This window comes from Rhipicephalus sanguineus, chromosome 4 (assembly GCF_013339695.2).
Source record: "Rhipicephalus sanguineus isolate Rsan-2018 chromosome 4, BIME_Rsan_1.4, whole genome shotgun sequence".
NCBI lineage: Eukaryota > Metazoa > Arthropoda > Arachnida > Ixodida > Ixodidae > Rhipicephalus > Rhipicephalus sanguineus.
In genome coordinates, this window is record NC_051179.1 from 111,656,528 (window position 1) to 111,673,910 (window position 17,383).

The window sequence follows — 17,383 nt, forward strand, 5'->3', positions numbered from 1 at the left end:
GGTCTTAGCCAAGACGAACCACAGATATCTTGCCGGCCTTGAGCAAGCTAGGAAAATGAGTCTCAAGGTGTGCATCTTATCAGCGTATGCTTTTGATAACAATATCAGAAGTGAGAGAAGTGAAAAGGCTATAGACGGATGCACACTCGTTCATACAGTTGCGTAACCATTCCGCAAAGTACTTTGAAAAAGGGCTTACGCGAAGCAGAATGTCCTCGGTACGTCGATAAAGTGGACGAATAAACTCGAAGCAGGGCACCCGCTTATCTGTGGGGTGACGTAACTCGCACAGAGTTCCACGAAAGCTTGCACGGTTGAATGTGCGTACGCAGCGATCATTCGGCGCCGCACGATATATTGAGATGTGGAGTGTGGGAACTTACGGCGGCAATAAAAAAATTTTACATATCTCAAACTGCCATTCCTCCATATAAAGGACCCTGTATGGGCTGCCCCTTATATACTGATGGTTTGCACATGACAACCCTAGCTATCTTGGCAAAAGTAAGCAATGGAGTCCTCCATTCGCCAACCGATGTCGGGCCCTTGGTGACGTCGACAGATACTAAATGCGCTGAAACGAGATACGTCCGAAATGTAGAGTAGAGCGAGTGAAAATAACGCAAGGAGAAAAAAAAATGAATGTAAGTGCTCACAGATGACAAGCACTAGCGTGTCTGCAACTTTTTATACCAAGAACGGTACGCAATGGCAACTTAACTGGGTAACCCTGCCACGGCCGGGATGACATACGTAAGCAGTACTTGGCATTGAGTCAGGTAAAAATCTGCAAACGCGAAGGCAAAGTAAAGCGGGCTGATGGCGGTGCCGAACGAGGCAAGGAAGAACAACCGAGAACGAGGAAATCAACGAAAAAAACTCTGCGTAAAAAAAAAAGAAAAGCATAGCGGGGAAAATGACACAGATATACGCTTACACAGCTGCGCCAGCACGTGGCGCGCATTCTTTTTTTCTTTTCTTTTTTTTTTTGCGAGAGACAAGTTACCCGCCTCTACGGCAACATTTCTTTTTCTCTCGCCAACGGCGGTGCATGGCCCTGAGCATATGTCGCATGGGTAATCGCGTAGCATGCAAAATACATCGCGTGAACGAAATGTACATGCTGGAAGTGTGTTCCGTCTGTATATTCCTGCATGCAATGGCGTCCCATCGACCACATACATGCCAGCGGGAGTACGAACATGACAACGCTCGAGCAAATAGGCCGAGCGGGATGAGCAGCGAGGGAATCCAGCGACGTATATACACAGAGGACGCGTACTGCCCATAAAGTTAGACCATTTTATGGCGCTCTTTCGTTTAAAGTTTACTTTTCGTTTTCGTGCATCGCAGGCACCGCCTAAAAGAATAGTGTACACAACAGAGGGGAAAGAAAGCAACTGGTAATTTTCTTCTAGTGTGTCCGGTTGAATCAGTGGACGTGATTGGACAGACGGCGCACTTCCCGCGCAGCGTTACTTGAGCACGTGCCACGAGGAGTTCACGAGCGCATTCAGACGACGCCATGTTTCTACGGCGAACTGTGGTCGCTGCTGAACGTTGAAGTATGACCTATTGCAAAACATCCCATCATTTTGTCCGTCTGAAGACTGACGTTACGGTAGACAACGCGACCGTACAAAAAAAAAAGCAAGAAGAAAACTGGGGGCACTCTCACTGAATGCTTAGGTATTAAGGCACACCACTAGCGTTATCAGTGCGACAAGAGGCCGAGAAGGACGCTTAAGAAGCTTAGCATATGCGCCGTTACGAGTGTCATTCACGCCTACCGGTACTGCGCTCGTCAAGCATCTAGAGGCCTGATAACCGCGGGACGAAGACACCCACCGCCCTGACAGTCAGCAGAGTACGTTATCTAAAGAAGCACCCAGTAATAGACGCATGTAGGATAAGCGGGCGCGCGAGCACTCGATGCCTACGCCCCCCCGACTCGTACAGAGGCACGCGGTTCGGGCGACACGCTCGCGTCAGCATCCACACCACCGCCGCCGTCGCCGTTCCCGGAATAAGATAGTCGAGCGGCAAAAGTGAAAAAACGCCCACCCAAGCGTCCTCTCCTTATCGCTCGAGGTCGCGAACCGAGGAGGAAGGGAGCAACGAACAGTTGTGGCGGGTAGATTTCCACAGGCCTCGCAGAATCTGCCCTCTCATCGAACGTCGGGGACACAGAAGTCTCCATCACGCACCAACCACGAGCAAGTGCCCTAGAGAAAGTGGAACACAATGGACGTACGTTGAGAAAGAAATGAAATGAAAGAAAATCTGGAAGGATATTCCGGTGGTCGTGGTGGCGGAGACGACGAGGACTCCGCCCCCGTCTTCCATTGTACACGTCTTCTTGAGAAAGATTGCGCACTCGCTCGCACCCCCTAGACACACACACACACACACACACACACACACACACACACACACACACACACACACACACACACACACACACACAATCGACGGCGACGTTGCGATCCCGCGCTCTCCTAGATTGAAGTTTGAAAGACCAACGTGCGACAGTATATGCGGTGTGCACCCCTCCCTATTGTACTTCGAGCAGATGGGAGGCGTCGGTGTGCGTGGCTAGAGGCGATGGACGACAAGGGCTCGATGAGTAATGACACCAGCGACCGCGTGGTCCAAGTGGATGACGTAAAGTAGGAGGAGAGTCTGCCGGAGTGACGCGTGCACAAAAGCACGGCGAACCCCCGACGACGTTAACGGATGGGACGAGAAAAATTGGACACTAGGCGTGAGGATCCGTATCTACGGGTTTTCTTTTTTACTCAAGTGCATCTCAAGTTTCGCCGGACTCTATAAATCTGTTGCAGCGGCGAAGCATTCGTTTAAACTTAATTCTGCTTCATTGGCGAAAAAAGGAAGTTCATAAGCGTGTTACGCTCTATGAAACTCTTTAAGTCGAAGCTTGCCTCACACATAGTAATGCACTAGGCTATACAATAGGGGACCAGAGTTCTTTCAACGCAACAAGCTAGAGTGTGAGGCACGCGTTAAATTAATTACCCTGGCTTTCACAGTTGACTCAGGCATTGCTAGTTTCTTTTGAGATGTGGTGCTGGCGAGGAGTTTGCAGAACCCCACGAAGCGTCAAAAAGAACGAATATTTCGGTCATAACATAACAGAGACCAGTCATGAACATCACTTTCGAAGCAAAGGCGATGAAATTAAAGCTTTCTTATTTTCGCCATGTAATGCGAGCTGCTAGCTAAGGCTACTTAACGTCGAAGCTAAGGAAAAACGAGACCCTCCATCAAACTGTCTAGATTGGTTGGTTGGCTTGGGTGGGTGGCGGGGTGACGGGGGTGTTATTTCGCCAAGGAAACTCGCTTTATGAAAGAGACCGCAGTGGGGGGCTCCGGAAAATTTCGTCCATGTGGGGTTCTTCAAAGTGGAATAAAATTGCACAGCACGCGGGCCTCTGTCATTTCGCCTCCATCGAAATGCCACCGCCACGGCCGGCATCGAATCGGCGTCTCGCGGGTCAGCAGCCGAGCAGCATAACATATTACTGGGTCACTGTGGCGGCAACGAGTTTTCGAGATAGCATTCTGGAGCCCACATGGAAATGTCTGTAAGAGAGCTTAAAAAAAAAAAAACTTTTTAATTGGTCTCATTGGCGATCGTGTACCCTTGGAGTCACTAGAAGACGTTGTCAGCCACCCGACAAAACTTATAGTGTCATCAAAAAGAAACCATAAAGCTACGCCACCGCCGCTTCTTATCATACCCCTCTGACGAGCTAAATTTAGGAGGACCACGCTTCGGTGGCCGTTTTACAGCCTTAGTGAGCGCCTCGGGCGACGACGCTTCACGTATGAGCGGGCAGCAGAATACTGTCGTGCGAATACGCGATTGGATAGCCGTCGTTCTAGCAAAAAAAAAAAAAAAGAGAAAAAAAAAGGGGGGGGGGGGTCGAGAGCACCTCCGCGGCTACAACGTGACGAGGAGCGATGGGTCGTGCGCTATATTACACGTAACAAAAAAAAAAACGAAAAAAAGAGAAAAGAACGCTGAGGTAGAAACCCACAGGTCCTCGGGATGGCGGCAACGCAAATCCGGATGCGACGGAATGACGAGGCGAATCATAAGAAGGAATAAACAGGATGACCAGCAAAGAGCAATTTCCTGCAGTAATGGTGTTTGCACAGAAATGCCATCCGCATTAGAAATTTCGAAAAGCGAACCGAACACGCTGCTGTCGGGGTTGTATTCGTTGCCAACGTGATACGAGAAATCTCGGGATATTCGTTCGTGGACGAATAGTATACCACGTAACAAGGCTTCCCAAATGCTTAATTATCCGGCGAAAACAAACGCAGCCAGACAGCTTTTAATGTGCGGTGTTAAATTAATGAAAGAAAACAGACTGTTTCTGTAGGCAGCAGGCCTACGCAGGCGCACATTTTGTTAGCTGACGAAACCTGCTTCTTCCTGCAAACTGGTAATCGCAAATTAAGCTACGTATCGCTTAGCGAACTTTCTTTTTTTATTGAAATGATGAAATAGGAGAGGTTGGTGCCATTATAGTGGCACCGGCTACTCCTTCTCGCTTAGAAGACAGATTATGTAGTAACAAGATTAATAAGGGCACAAAATGCAATACAGTAGAACACATAGGAAAATACGCACAGCCGAACATCACATGGCAGTTCATATACGTCTAATAGGTCCATATGTACACAAGTGTTGCATGACAAGTTCAAATGGAAAAGTCAGTTCACCTGTATACGTTCAAACTCAAATATTCTGTATTGCTTGACAAACACAGGAAAACACACTGACACAAATGATGACACATAAAATCAAACGCACTATCACAAACATAACACAATTCCTTCACTATGAAGGGGAAGTCGACATCGTGCGCAGTAGGTCAATATTTCGATAAAATATTCGATTCTTCAAGAAACTTCTTGAAGGCGACAAGCGCTCTTTTCTGAAGACTTGCCGTTGGCCGTGGACCTAGTATTTTCGTCAATGTGAAAGGCCTTCTATCTAAAAGTAGCAGACTTGCTCGTAATACTTTTCGTTGTGATTCATATTTTGTGCACTCGATAAGTAGATGATGTACATCTTCGTCAGGGTGGCCGCAGGAACATTCTGTACTAGACGCACGTTTTATCTTGTGTAGGAAGCGTCGCGTAAATGCTGTGCCAAGCCGTAGGCGGTGGACTAATGCTTCGAATCTCGTATTTTTTCTCAAGTCTTCATTATCTGGATAGTGAAGACGGTCCTTTCCATTTTTTTTAAGTATTCGGCTCAGTTCGGTATCCAAAGGTTTGCTTTTCCATTTCCTAAACATTTCTTGAGATGCATTCGACATAGTTTTGATTCAAAATCTGCACTTATGGAACACCCCTACATAATATACGCCAAGGACGAACAAACAGCAACGTAGAAAGATATAAGTCACTGCATGCATTCCGAAACAAACACGCGTCAGGTATGTACAAGGGCACGCACACCTGCACGCGCTACAAAATCTCATTTCGGGTTAATACCCAACGCGACTGTTGCGGTCATTCCTCCCGTGAGCTCACAGGAGCATTCCTCCCGTGAGACATAGCAATTCCATTTCACTGACGCTTCACAACGGGTCATCAGACGAATGACTCGCTTATTATTTGACTCCCGGTTTTTTATTTGGCTCCCGGTTCGATAAACGTCACGCTGATGAGTCGCGGGGGTCTACAGGGGCCACGAACTCGGCCACGAATTGTCTTACGTAAACATCCCACCCAGTAGCATGCAAACTATCCCATGAACTCTGCTCGCGGCGGCAATAAGGTTTACTTTACATAGACGTCCGATCAAGCTTCTGATGCCTCCATAGACAGACCCCGAGGGTTATAGTTAACCTAAGGTCGGCAACGTAAACAGCATCTCAGACTCGTGAATCGGCAGAGTGATTTAAAGAAGCGCTATAAATAGCGCCGAGCGCAGCGAGAGACCAGGAAGCAGCTGCAGGGCTCGCGCCAGAGTCCAGAAATACTGACACACGCGACTGAATAAGAGTGAGCGGCGCATAAGCCTTTCCTCCGTGGACACACCTGAGGTAGAACCGTCTCTTCGCGAAAACGCGTCAGAGACGAAAAAGAAAAAAAAAATTAAGGAAGGACTGGTTCATTATGAAAGCAACTCGGGTTGTGTATATACGACTGTATCATTAAATTGAGTAAAGATTGATTGAAGCCAACGCCGCTGTTTAGCAGTGGATGGCGCACACATTAGCGAACACGTAGCCAACACTAAGGCAAACACTGGCTAACTTGAGGTAGTGACAAAGGTAAGGGCTGGTATAGGAGTATATACGGTATAGGTTGTACGCGAGTAGATACCGTGGGCCAGAACGACCACGCTCTCGCAACTTGGCCATTTAACCGCGGTGAGTGTTGCGCAAAGATAATGCTCCCGCATACGCACGCACACAAAGCGACGCAAGATGCTTTTAGTTTGGGAAGTGGCCGATGCTATACCCAATCATGCGAATACACTCACCGGAGCGATGTGTGCGTGTGTATTTACGTAATGTGAAAATAAGCACGGACGTTTTAGAAAGCTCCGGAGCCTCACGCCCTGTGCAAGTTGAAGCAGCTAAAATGCACGCAACGTCCACAACAACAACATACAAGAAATATATTACATTCGACCCTTTGCTGTATTTCGATATCGAGTTCCTGTAGCATGGGTCCTATGCATGCTCTCGAGCCCATGCCGATCCACGAAACCCCGTGGTGATTCTGTTATGCAAGCTTTTTTTTAATTGTAAGAGCTTGCCGCTTAGTAGAAGTCAGAAGAGCAAGCCAATAGATGCAGAAATAACAAAGCTATATATATATATATATATATATATATATATATATATATATATATATATATATATATATATATATATATATATATATAGACTGTTGTTGCTCCTTGTAATAAAACTGCCGTATACCTTGACCTTGCTGCCGTCCATGCGGTCCTCGTCGAACTCCTTGCCGAGCGTGAACTTGAGCTCGCTCGTCTTGAGGATGGTGTGAGTCTTGATGGACCAGTCGTCGCCCTCGACCTTGATCTCAACCGTGGGCTTGGACGTCTGGCCAAGCTTGCGCCACGCGAGACCGACACCTGCCGATCAAAGACACACACACACACACAGTCACACACAGGATACCGACCGTGTAAGGCGCAGGAAAAAAAAAGGCAATTCTAGCCGAGAAACTATACTCTGAGCCGCATACAAGCACCAACAAGAAAGAGGACACTTGCAGCTGAACACGAGGACGAAACATTAAAGGGACACTAAAATAACTATGATTCGTATTAGTAAATTACCCTATAGCAATATCAGAAACTACCTATCCTGCCACGAAAAGACGCTTGGTATAAGCCACGAAACGCGTGAAAATAAGATATAGGTAACGACAGCACCCTTCAATTTTCCGCAATCTTCGAATCTCCATGACGGCAAAGATCTTGACGGCTGCTAGGGCTTACGTAATTATTTATTGGGAGAAAGTAATTACGTTGCGTCCCGAGAGGTCCAAATACTTGGCATCGTAAGTTTCATGAAAAGTTATCAAGCGAATGAATGAGGCAAGATCTGAAAAATACATTTGAGATTCGTGACGACACACTCACATTCGGCATATGCGATTGCGACGTGAAGCGCAAAAAAAAAAAAATTTTTAGCTTCATGTTTTCTTCTAATCATGAACTTATGAAGGCGAAATTATGAAGACAATAACTTAATCGAATCTTAACTTATGCAGTCTTGTCAATCGATTCAGTGCTTCATTGAAACTTGAGAGATTGTCCATCACTTTTCCACGTAAGCCGTACCGGATTTTCATGGGAGTCTAGGATGTGTGACCGCACTGTTGAGTTGCGCAAGTAATAACATTGACTACAACTACGAACAATACGGTCGTGATAGTTTTGGTGCCCATCTAGACGCAGTGCCCGATCGAAGGCACAACGTTCTGCCTAAAGACACCGTGATAGCTCCGCGTCTATCCGCGAACTTGGAGAAAACACTTTCTGCGCACACGTGAGGCAGGTCACCCACCCGATCACGTTCTGGGTTCCTTGATTGGTAGAACCCTTGAGGTATTCTATGGTACAATATATTAAAAAATTCTTGAAGAGGTGGTATCGTTGGATCAAACGTTTCTACAACCCCCTGATCAAAAAAAAAATTTTTTCATCTCTTCAAACCTCCATCTCCTGAACTTCTGTCTATGCTACAAGAGACGTTCACGAATACGTGGGAAATTTCTATCGTGAGTTGCCGCACGTACACTGCCCCCGTTTCTTCACCACCGAAACCGCAAACGCGTAACAAGAACATATACTTGTTAACTTATAGCCACCGGACCGCAAACTCGCGAACTTCGCGTGGCTAGCGCTTGGATGCAAGCTAACATTCAAGGTGCAGCCGCAGTCTAATCTGCACCGCTGTACAGTGCGAGTACGCGCGACTTACTCAGACTTGGAAATCGCAGGTCTGTTACCGCTGAAACGTTCGGCCCTCGGACTAATCACCGAGAGACTTGAATGCCAAGTGACACGGCTCGTTCCATTAAAGGTAGCTAATCACCTTAGTGAGAATTCATGCGGAGCTGCGATGATTAAAGTGACGAGTTGGGCGTGTTCGTGCACAATTTCAAAATACTGCAGCAGAAAAGACAAGGACGAAACGAGACGACGAGGAACAGTGCACGTCCTCGTCGTCTCGTCCTTGTCCGTTTATTGAGCTGGAGTACTTTGCCATAGCGACGACCATGCCTGCTCGTGGTTTGCAATGAAAGGCTGAATGTTCGTGTAAACATGCGAGTAATTCTATACGAACGACGTCGGGGGCTGTTTGTAAACGGAGTTGAAAATATTAAAGATCTTCAGTTGTACGTCAATTTGCTATAAACCTCTTTTTGCCTCTCGATGCGAAACACGATATGTCCGTGCGTTCTTTCACGAGGCAGGAAAGCACAATCGCTCGGACGAAAATGCCACGAGCATGCAGCCACCGCTGTCGTTAGCGGGTGTGTTTCTCGACCCATAGCTCCATCCCTATTGCCTCACTGCGACGTTCGGGAACCGACGCGACGATACATCGCGACTTCTGCATCTTACGCTAGGGCACGCGACAAAGCATTCGAGATGTCACCGTACCGTTGCTCGGACAATGACATGAAAGGGCATCTTGTCATGCGACCGGTACGCACAGTGTACGTCGCGGTTTCGAAACGTTCCTGCGCGTGAATCTCTGGATTTCATGCATCGCGGCGCGGCAGCTGTGCAGCATCGATTTCAGGAACGTCGACTGATATACCGATCATTTATGTGCAATTAATTTAGCCTAATGCGAAATTTCGTTGAGAAACTAGAAAGGCCTGTATCTAGAATGTCTAGAATGTATACCGTGGATGCGGGAGAACTAACGGCCTTTACTGACGTCATTTCCGTGACGGAAATAGCGTTCGTACTTCGTGGTGAAGCCAAGCATAAGTACGATTGTTTTGTTAATCTTCGTTCATGCGAAGTTAAAAGCCCTGGAAAAAATTAACACGTGGAGGCTATCGTCGACCTCCCGTGGCAAGGAAGCAACGTCGAATCCAAAGGCGCTTAGGAACAGACCAACGCGGATAACGGGGAGTGAAAACGAAGACGAAGGCGTCAGCATCCGCAGCATCGGCACAAACAACAACCCGCTGTATAATCTGCTTGTCTGTCACCCGAAGATAAAGGATCGACCGCCGCTTTTTCCGTGGGCACCGACCCAGACAGCTTCGCTAGTAGCTGGAACCACAGCGAAAACGGCAAAGCGTTATCTGCGCGTGTACTGACGAGCACGACACCCGCGTCGCCAGGCACTCATCAGCATTCGGTGCGAAGGCCACGAATGCAGGAAGAAGGAGGGCGTCACAGAAGGAGGGCCGGCCCTCACGTACGATAACAGGCCTCCTGTTGCAACGGAAAGCACGTCGACTACATGAAGTGGGAACGAAGTGCGCCGGGAAGGAGACTGCCATCGCGGAGGGAAAGTCTATGCGCCTCCCCGCAGCACCTGAACGTGTACTAAATATATACACGACAGACCGGGAGCGCGTGCACCATACGCAAGCATGCAGACGGGCGTGCAGGCACGTGGCGCACTGGGGCGGCGACAGCTGAAACATATAGGAAAGCCTCCACGGACACAGTATCAAGAACAGCGACTACGTGACACAAATAGTGGAGAGGAGGTGCACAGAGAAATAGAGAGAAAGGTGGTGGGAAAGGGTGGGCGTAGTCAATTCGAAGCCTATCGAGTGGAGCAACAAGTTCAGTATCCCTTCCTGCACTAGCCAAAACATTCGTGCAAGGCCGAAGCCACAGGCAGCCTGCGCAATTCTCCTCGCACATTCTCTCTGCAAGTTCCGTCCAGTATTTGTTTCCGCCCTTCTTCCTGCATATTGCGCAGTGAACGTCCTTCAGTGCGTAACCACTTGCGCTAACTCGTGTATGAACGAAGAACGCGTTTAGCTACGGGACTGACGCCGTAAACCCTCTGGTCGGAACTCCATCGTTGATAAAGTGAAAGTTTCCGCACCCCGGGCAACGGTCTGCATAGCAGTGCGGGTAGAATTTATTTAGAGATGCAAGATTTAAAAAACTGTGTTGGTCTGTAACTGCCGTAAGGATATATATACTGCCTCCTCCCGGCAAGAAAGATGGCCGTGCCTCGATACCTCGAGAGAGACGCTTAGCGAAAAGGACGCTCGCGACGCGCAGATAGATCAATCTCGAGCGCTGCTGCAACTGGACAAACATTGATACGTTCGCATAGTGCGGCATCAAGAAGGGTTGAACGGTTGAACGAGCATAATATTGCACCGGCCTGAACTTGTGCATGTTTATGTGTATACACGTGTCAATATGTTTTTCTTTTTCTTTCCATGCTGAAAGGTCATCATGGAAGACCACGATAAGGCACTATCGCGGGGAAAGCGTTGGACCATGCCAGCGCAGACGCCAAACAATTTTTTTTGTTGTTGTTGTTGGGCTAGTTGGTGCATGTCAACGGTAGGAATAAGGCGCCAACGAGACAAACAAGAATAGTTCTTACAATAAAGAATCAGTTATCAGTAAGCGCCCGCCCGCGTCATTTCTTGCATTTGTCTCGTTGGCGCCATATATATATATTCCTTCCGTTACAGATGCCAAAGGTCAGCCAAAGGACGAGAAGAAAAAAAAAAAACACTTGCAGCAACAGAACGAATACTGTTACGTACTACACTTAACCACGCGCCTTAAAGATGCAAGTAAGTTCCGGCACACACGGGGAGCACTCGTAGAACAATGTAATCGCCACGTCAAAAAGAGACGCGGGTCTGCAAAGCAATAATATATCTTCGCAAATGTGTCATGCAAGCTCGACTAGCGGTATGCAGTACGCGCTCATTGAAATAATAACAGCAGTTGGGGGGGGGGGGGGGGTCGCGGTTGCGATGTAAAGACACGCAAAAGAAAGGCGCAAACAGCTCAATTGAAAAGCGAGAGCTGTCGAGGCGTGACGAGTGCCAGCTGCGCGAAGCCTTCCTCGATCGAGCCGCGCTGTTGTCATCGCCGCGTGAACATTCCCTTAGCGCGAGTCTGTACAGCGTTTCGTTGAAAGAGTCGAGGGGGGGAGGCGCAGTCTTATAGAATGCGCGATAGTTGCGTATTCCCCGGGTTTGCGGCACACTGTCTACTTGAGTATTCCCCGACCTTTGGGCAAGATTTCCCCATCGGACACGGACCGAGAATTTCCACATTGCACTCTCTCTGTAACGCCTGAAGGCGACCTGCTTCACGCTTATTGATTCATTACGTTACACGATCGGAAAAACAGTCCTTGAAAGACAACCGGCCGCACTGCGAGAAGCACGCACATTAAATCACCTCGACGTCATCAGCCAACTGCAAGCACGAGCATTCGGGGGGCACGTGTTCGACAGAAATAAATCTGGGAGACCTCCTACGAATTTATACTTGATGAAAAGTTCACCGATTGTAGAATCTACGAACGAATGCTTTACCGGGTTACCTTTTAGATACATATAGTGGAAAATTTGCGCAGACCACACGAAGACAACGAACAGAGTATGCAGGGATCGTTCATTGAGTCTTCGTGTGGTCTGCGCAAATTTTCAACATGCAGCTAAACCAACTAGCCCGCCTTTCCGTGTCACTTAGTGTCATTAAAAATTGTCGCTTAGTGTAATGTAAAAAGACAAAAAGAAAAGCTTAATCACCCTGGATTTTTATCAACAATGTCGAGAGTTCGGTCGGTTGGTGCGTGATCGACGATGAAAAACAGCCAATAAAACGGACACAGAAAATCGAGGCGAGAGGAGAGCTTTGGCCCGTCGCCTTTTTATGCGTCCGCTGTTTCCTTCGCCGGTTTTCGTCGTCAATTGGATAGTATTCCGCAAAAAAAAAATAAGTTTGTCGATTTCGTTTGAACAGGTTGTTTATACTGCGATCGCACGTTGCTAGGGGCATATGACCGACATAACTCTGGTTATATGGGTTTAAAGCATCGGTTAGAGACAGCGGCTCAATTAACCGTGGGAGAGAATCGGCCGCCGCAGTGTATATATATGCGGAACTTATGGCGCGAAGCCGTTGTGGCTGCAGACATGCTGGCGGCGTCTTTCAGTGACCACTACGTAGTATATGTTTTCGCGAGGAGCTCGCACTACGCATAAACAAAGCAAACGCGCACAGGCGATGCATTTACTACAGGCGCTACACCTGAAAGGAACGTACGCGACCTTCGCAAAGGTAGGAAGCCCACATACACGGCCTGCGTTTTTAGGGGCGAAGCTCCTTATAGCGGCACCCGTTCGTCCGTAGCGTAGTATGTAACCAGTCTTACGCTTTGACCTGCAAGGTGGTGCCGGTGGGAGATTTTTCCTGTGCGTTGTTGAACAATAAAAAATTCGCAACGTTAGCTAAAAGCCGACTTCTTCTGTCTCTCATTCCCATTAGCAGCCATTCTTTACCTCCAAGGTAGTGCCTGGTGAGATTTCTCCTGTGCGTGATTAAACAATAAAAATTTTGTTCAAAACGCCGTTGATTGATGAAATAAACCAACAAAAGACGCCAGATGTTTTGTAAAAGCAAAACGAAAGAACGCCAGATGTTTCTAAAGCAAAACGAAAAGACGCCAGCTGCGTAACGAAAGACGCCAGATGTTTTCTAAGCAATGGTTTTCTAAACAATGAAAATTCACAGCGTACATGTAAAATTAAAGTGCGCTGCAAGTCGTCATAACTCATCGAACCTTTAGTATAAACGCGCCCGATCTCACGTCGGTGATGATGTACTGGGCAGAATTCACGGAAGATTCACGGTTTACCGATGAACCTCCGCAGCTTCGCCCACTCATCATTCACTCCGTGGATATGCTGTGATTTTTTTTTTTTGTTTACGGAAGTCCCTATACGTATAGGCTATCTAGGCAAAGGGTATATACACAGCGTCGTGCGTACGCTGCATACAACACGGCGATAGTGCGCAGCTGCATAAACGTGGGCGCAGCTGCATCGGCCCGGGCGCCCGCCTAATGAGCTCCGCGAGAGCTTGAAAGGAAGAAACCAGGGCACCCTATCGGAAAGCGCTGCCCCCTCGAAAAGAGCTTATACGCCGAGCTCTTTCTACTTGCACAAAGAGTGCACTGGGCGGAAAAACTTCCGCAATGTTTGGAGATCTTTTCTTTTTTTCCTTTAATATGCGCGAGTTACTTAAGCCCGCCCATCGTCTTAACTGATACGCAGCAAATTCACAGCATACGTGCTTGCAGTCGCGTCGTAGCAATGCGTCATCACCTAGTCCCAGGGGCGCTCTGTGAGCGACATCGTCGAATTCGAGACGGAAGCTACAATATAATCCGAAGCTGTGTAAGAGTTGGTGTATGCATAGTCTATTCTTTAATGACAACGCAAGTATATATATATATATATATATATATATATATATATATATATATATATATATATATATATATATATATGGGGCTCACGCATTTCAAGCAGCCTGACCTGAATGCCTTGTTCAGATTGCAGCCAACCAACGAGCATTGCGGACCGCGATCATGTCAAACTACAGCCATTTTCGCCCCGCGAAGAACCACGGAGCGCATATAATCGGGAAGGCACAGCAGCCGACGTGTCCAACACCAAAATAAAAAAAAAAAAGAAAAGCTCCCCCACCACCTGGCATCTCCAGATCTGGTGTCCGCTGCATTATGCTGTAAAACTGTGTTCTTCGGCGTATAGACAGCTTTTTTTGTGTGTGTGCGAGTAGTCACATAATGAATTACACTTAGCCCTGCACATTTCAAGAAGAAGCTATGCCGAGTTGTTTTTCAGGAACTGGCTACCACTGGTGTAACCAGAAGGTTGGGGGGGGGGGGGGGGGGTATTCACCTCCGTGTCTTCGAAATATTTCAGTTTTACGTATGACTATTACACGCACACGGACCAACCTACTCACTAACGTACATAAAGTGTAATTCCGAGCACAAGTGGTCAAGATCTGTGACGTCACGACAATCAAATGCGCGAACTACAAGGTGCGGCGACGGCACCAGCCATCCGTTGTTCAGCGTTTCGTGGCTTACCAATCGTCTCAATGTAAGCGTGGCTTTCTTTCCTATTCTATAAGGTTAATTTACTATGATACAGTCAAACTTACGCTGCTTTTAATCTACTCACTAAATGACTCATTCACAGTTGCTTCGAACCATCACGTAACAATACGATCGTGATATCGCGTACGTATAGAGCCCGGTATATGCTGTATACGTGCGCATGTGTAGGTGGTGGTGTCTACCACCATTACAAGAAAAAATAATAAACAGCTTAGCGGGCCGTTCCACTGTAGCGAGCGCGAAGCGCCAACAGCATGGTCCGTGCGGAGGAAAACAAAGTCAAGACCGACGTGTCGGAAGACAATGAACGCTGCGCGCTATCTGCCTGTCAACCGCCTCTTCCGCCCTGTTGTTGCAAAACAACTTGGATGAGCTGTACCTCAACTAGGTGTGCACTGTTATCGTCTCGAGAGTGTAAAAGCGCGGTAAACACGCTCGAGACAATGCCCTCACTGTGTGAACGATGCCGAGCAGCGCGAATACCAGAAAAAAAGAAACAAACTAAAGGGGCGAATGAAAGCGTCGGCTACCAGACAGACGACGTGATTAGCCTCATGTCAGCCTATGCCGAGGCTATTGCAGTAACTAAGGTCTGTACATCTTTCATCAGCCTCCAAATTAGGGCTGTCCCGCGTTACTAGGCATATCACTCGCACATTATACTTAATCACATAACTATAGGTGACCGCATGGTCTTGCTCATTCCCTTCGGCACCCGTGCTTCGCTCTGTCGAACACTACTACGAGGCCTGCCCAACGGAAATTTTAATATCCTCTTGATAATAACAATAGAAATAACATCGTTGTTATTGTTACTGTTATTACTATTATTAGTAGCAGTAGTATCGTTATGAAGAAAGGGAAGAAAAAATGGGGTTTTACGAGCCGAAACCGCCATACGATTACGAGGCATGCCGTAGTGGAGTGCGACGGAAATTGACCACGTGGGGTTCTTTAATAATTTTAATTTTAGCCCGCGTATTTATTATATCAGCTAAATCTAGGAACTACGTATAATCCGTACACCACCAAATTAATTCCTGCTTCTTGAATTTGTACGCCTGTCAATTGTCGCTATAGATAGCTCGCTGCCGCGTTTAGTAGAAATACACGCAAGCTGCCGGTCGTGACTATAAGGTGTGCCTCAAACACGTATACGGTTTGCACGAATAGTCTGTCGCTGTAAATTTCCTAGAGGCTGGCTACAAATTCTCATCAAGCGTTTACGGACGCCAAGCTGCAGGACTCGGGTTCGATTACCCGCCATTCTGCTGGCCCCGTTACGCGGAGGGGAGGCTGTAACGAAATAAACCGCGATGTGATTACGAGGCGTTCCGGACTACCACAATGTATACACATAGTTTGATACGACACTGGGCAACAACTATACCAGCGAAGCACTCGCCTCACGGTCAAGGACGCGCCCCCTCAGAAAAACAAAAAAAAATTCCTCGTCACCACACTGAAACCTATACGCACACTGTAACGCACTCGCAACGTAGCTCTTTCCCTTCCTGTTATTACGCGTGAAAGGAGGCAAAAGTGCCTTTGAGGAAACCCTCAAACAATACGACTCCGAATGTACGAGGAACCTCGCCGCCGACAAAGAGCAGCGGCCGCCTAACCGGCGCCTCGTAATCAGCCGGCCAGGAAGAAATGACGCATAGCGAAATAAGGGAGATATTTATAGAAGAAAAACAAGGAATACGCTAAGCGCGGCAGTGCGCTTAACGACGTCGCAGTCCGTGCATGCAGAGTACACGAGGAGAAGCATGCCGTAAACCGTTTGCGGAGGAAAAGAGAGAAAGGCCAAATATGGGCGGCGTTAGGAAAACGCCGGACTCTGCTGACTCTGGCGCATAATGCAAGAAGACATCAACCGAAGGTATCTTACCTAAAACTGCGCGATGGAGTCACGGCGCTGAAAACACAGGGACCAAAGAAGAGGACTGGGCTTTTTCCTTTTTGTTTTCAGCGCTATGGCTTCGTTGAACGTACCGAACCAACTAGCCCGAAAGTCTGATACCTAAAACTGTTTGCCAAGGATAGAAAAACACATCACGGAGTCGACTAATTAGGGATTCTAGTCATATTTGGAAACTAAGTATTCTGCAATGTGGGCTTATATTTGCGCAATGGCTTACCAAATACACCATGCGCTGCGCAGACCTGCACACGGATTCGATAAACACCTGGTATTCTAACTTTCACCAAAGAAAGGTACACGGCCGCGGGAATATTTTAGGTGCGGAGCACTTTAGGGGCCCGGGCTGTCGTATTCTGTCGTCGCTTGGCGTAACGCACGCAAGACCGCGTATAAAAATAGAAAGAGGAAGCCAGCGAGAAATAGAAAGAGAGAAAGGGGGAAAAATGGGAAGAAAAATAGAAACAGAAATAAAGCCAGAAAAAAAGACAAAAATCTGGAAAAGAAGAAAGAAAGAGGAGGAAAGAAAGAAAAAACCGAAGAGAAACAAACGAGGCTGCCCAGCTCCGCACTTCCTTCAGGCTTGGCAACACTGGTGCGAAGCGGCCTTGATTTTTTTTATTTCGTGTTACTACGGTTAAACTAAAGTTGACACCGCCTCACCTTATTACATCACTACGTCCTTTTATCCAAGTGGTTTTATGTCGTAAGCACACTGGCTCGTGAATTTAGCAACTGCTTATTTTACGTAGTATATATA

The 17,383-nt window shown here is 47.5% G+C and overlaps 1 protein-coding gene across 1 annotated transcript in view; it reads right to left on the bottom strand.

Moving 5' to 3' along the window:
• LOC119390564 (sodium/calcium exchanger regulatory protein 1) overlaps positions 1-17,383 on the bottom strand; it is a 40,303-nt gene that overhangs the window by 3,930 nt on the left and 18,990 nt on the right. The window contains exon 2 of the mRNA XM_037658162.2: positions 6,978-7,150. Coding sequence (XP_037514090.1) covers positions 6,978-7,150 — 173 coding nt within the window. The remainder of the gene's footprint in view (positions 1-6,977; positions 7,151-17,383) is intronic.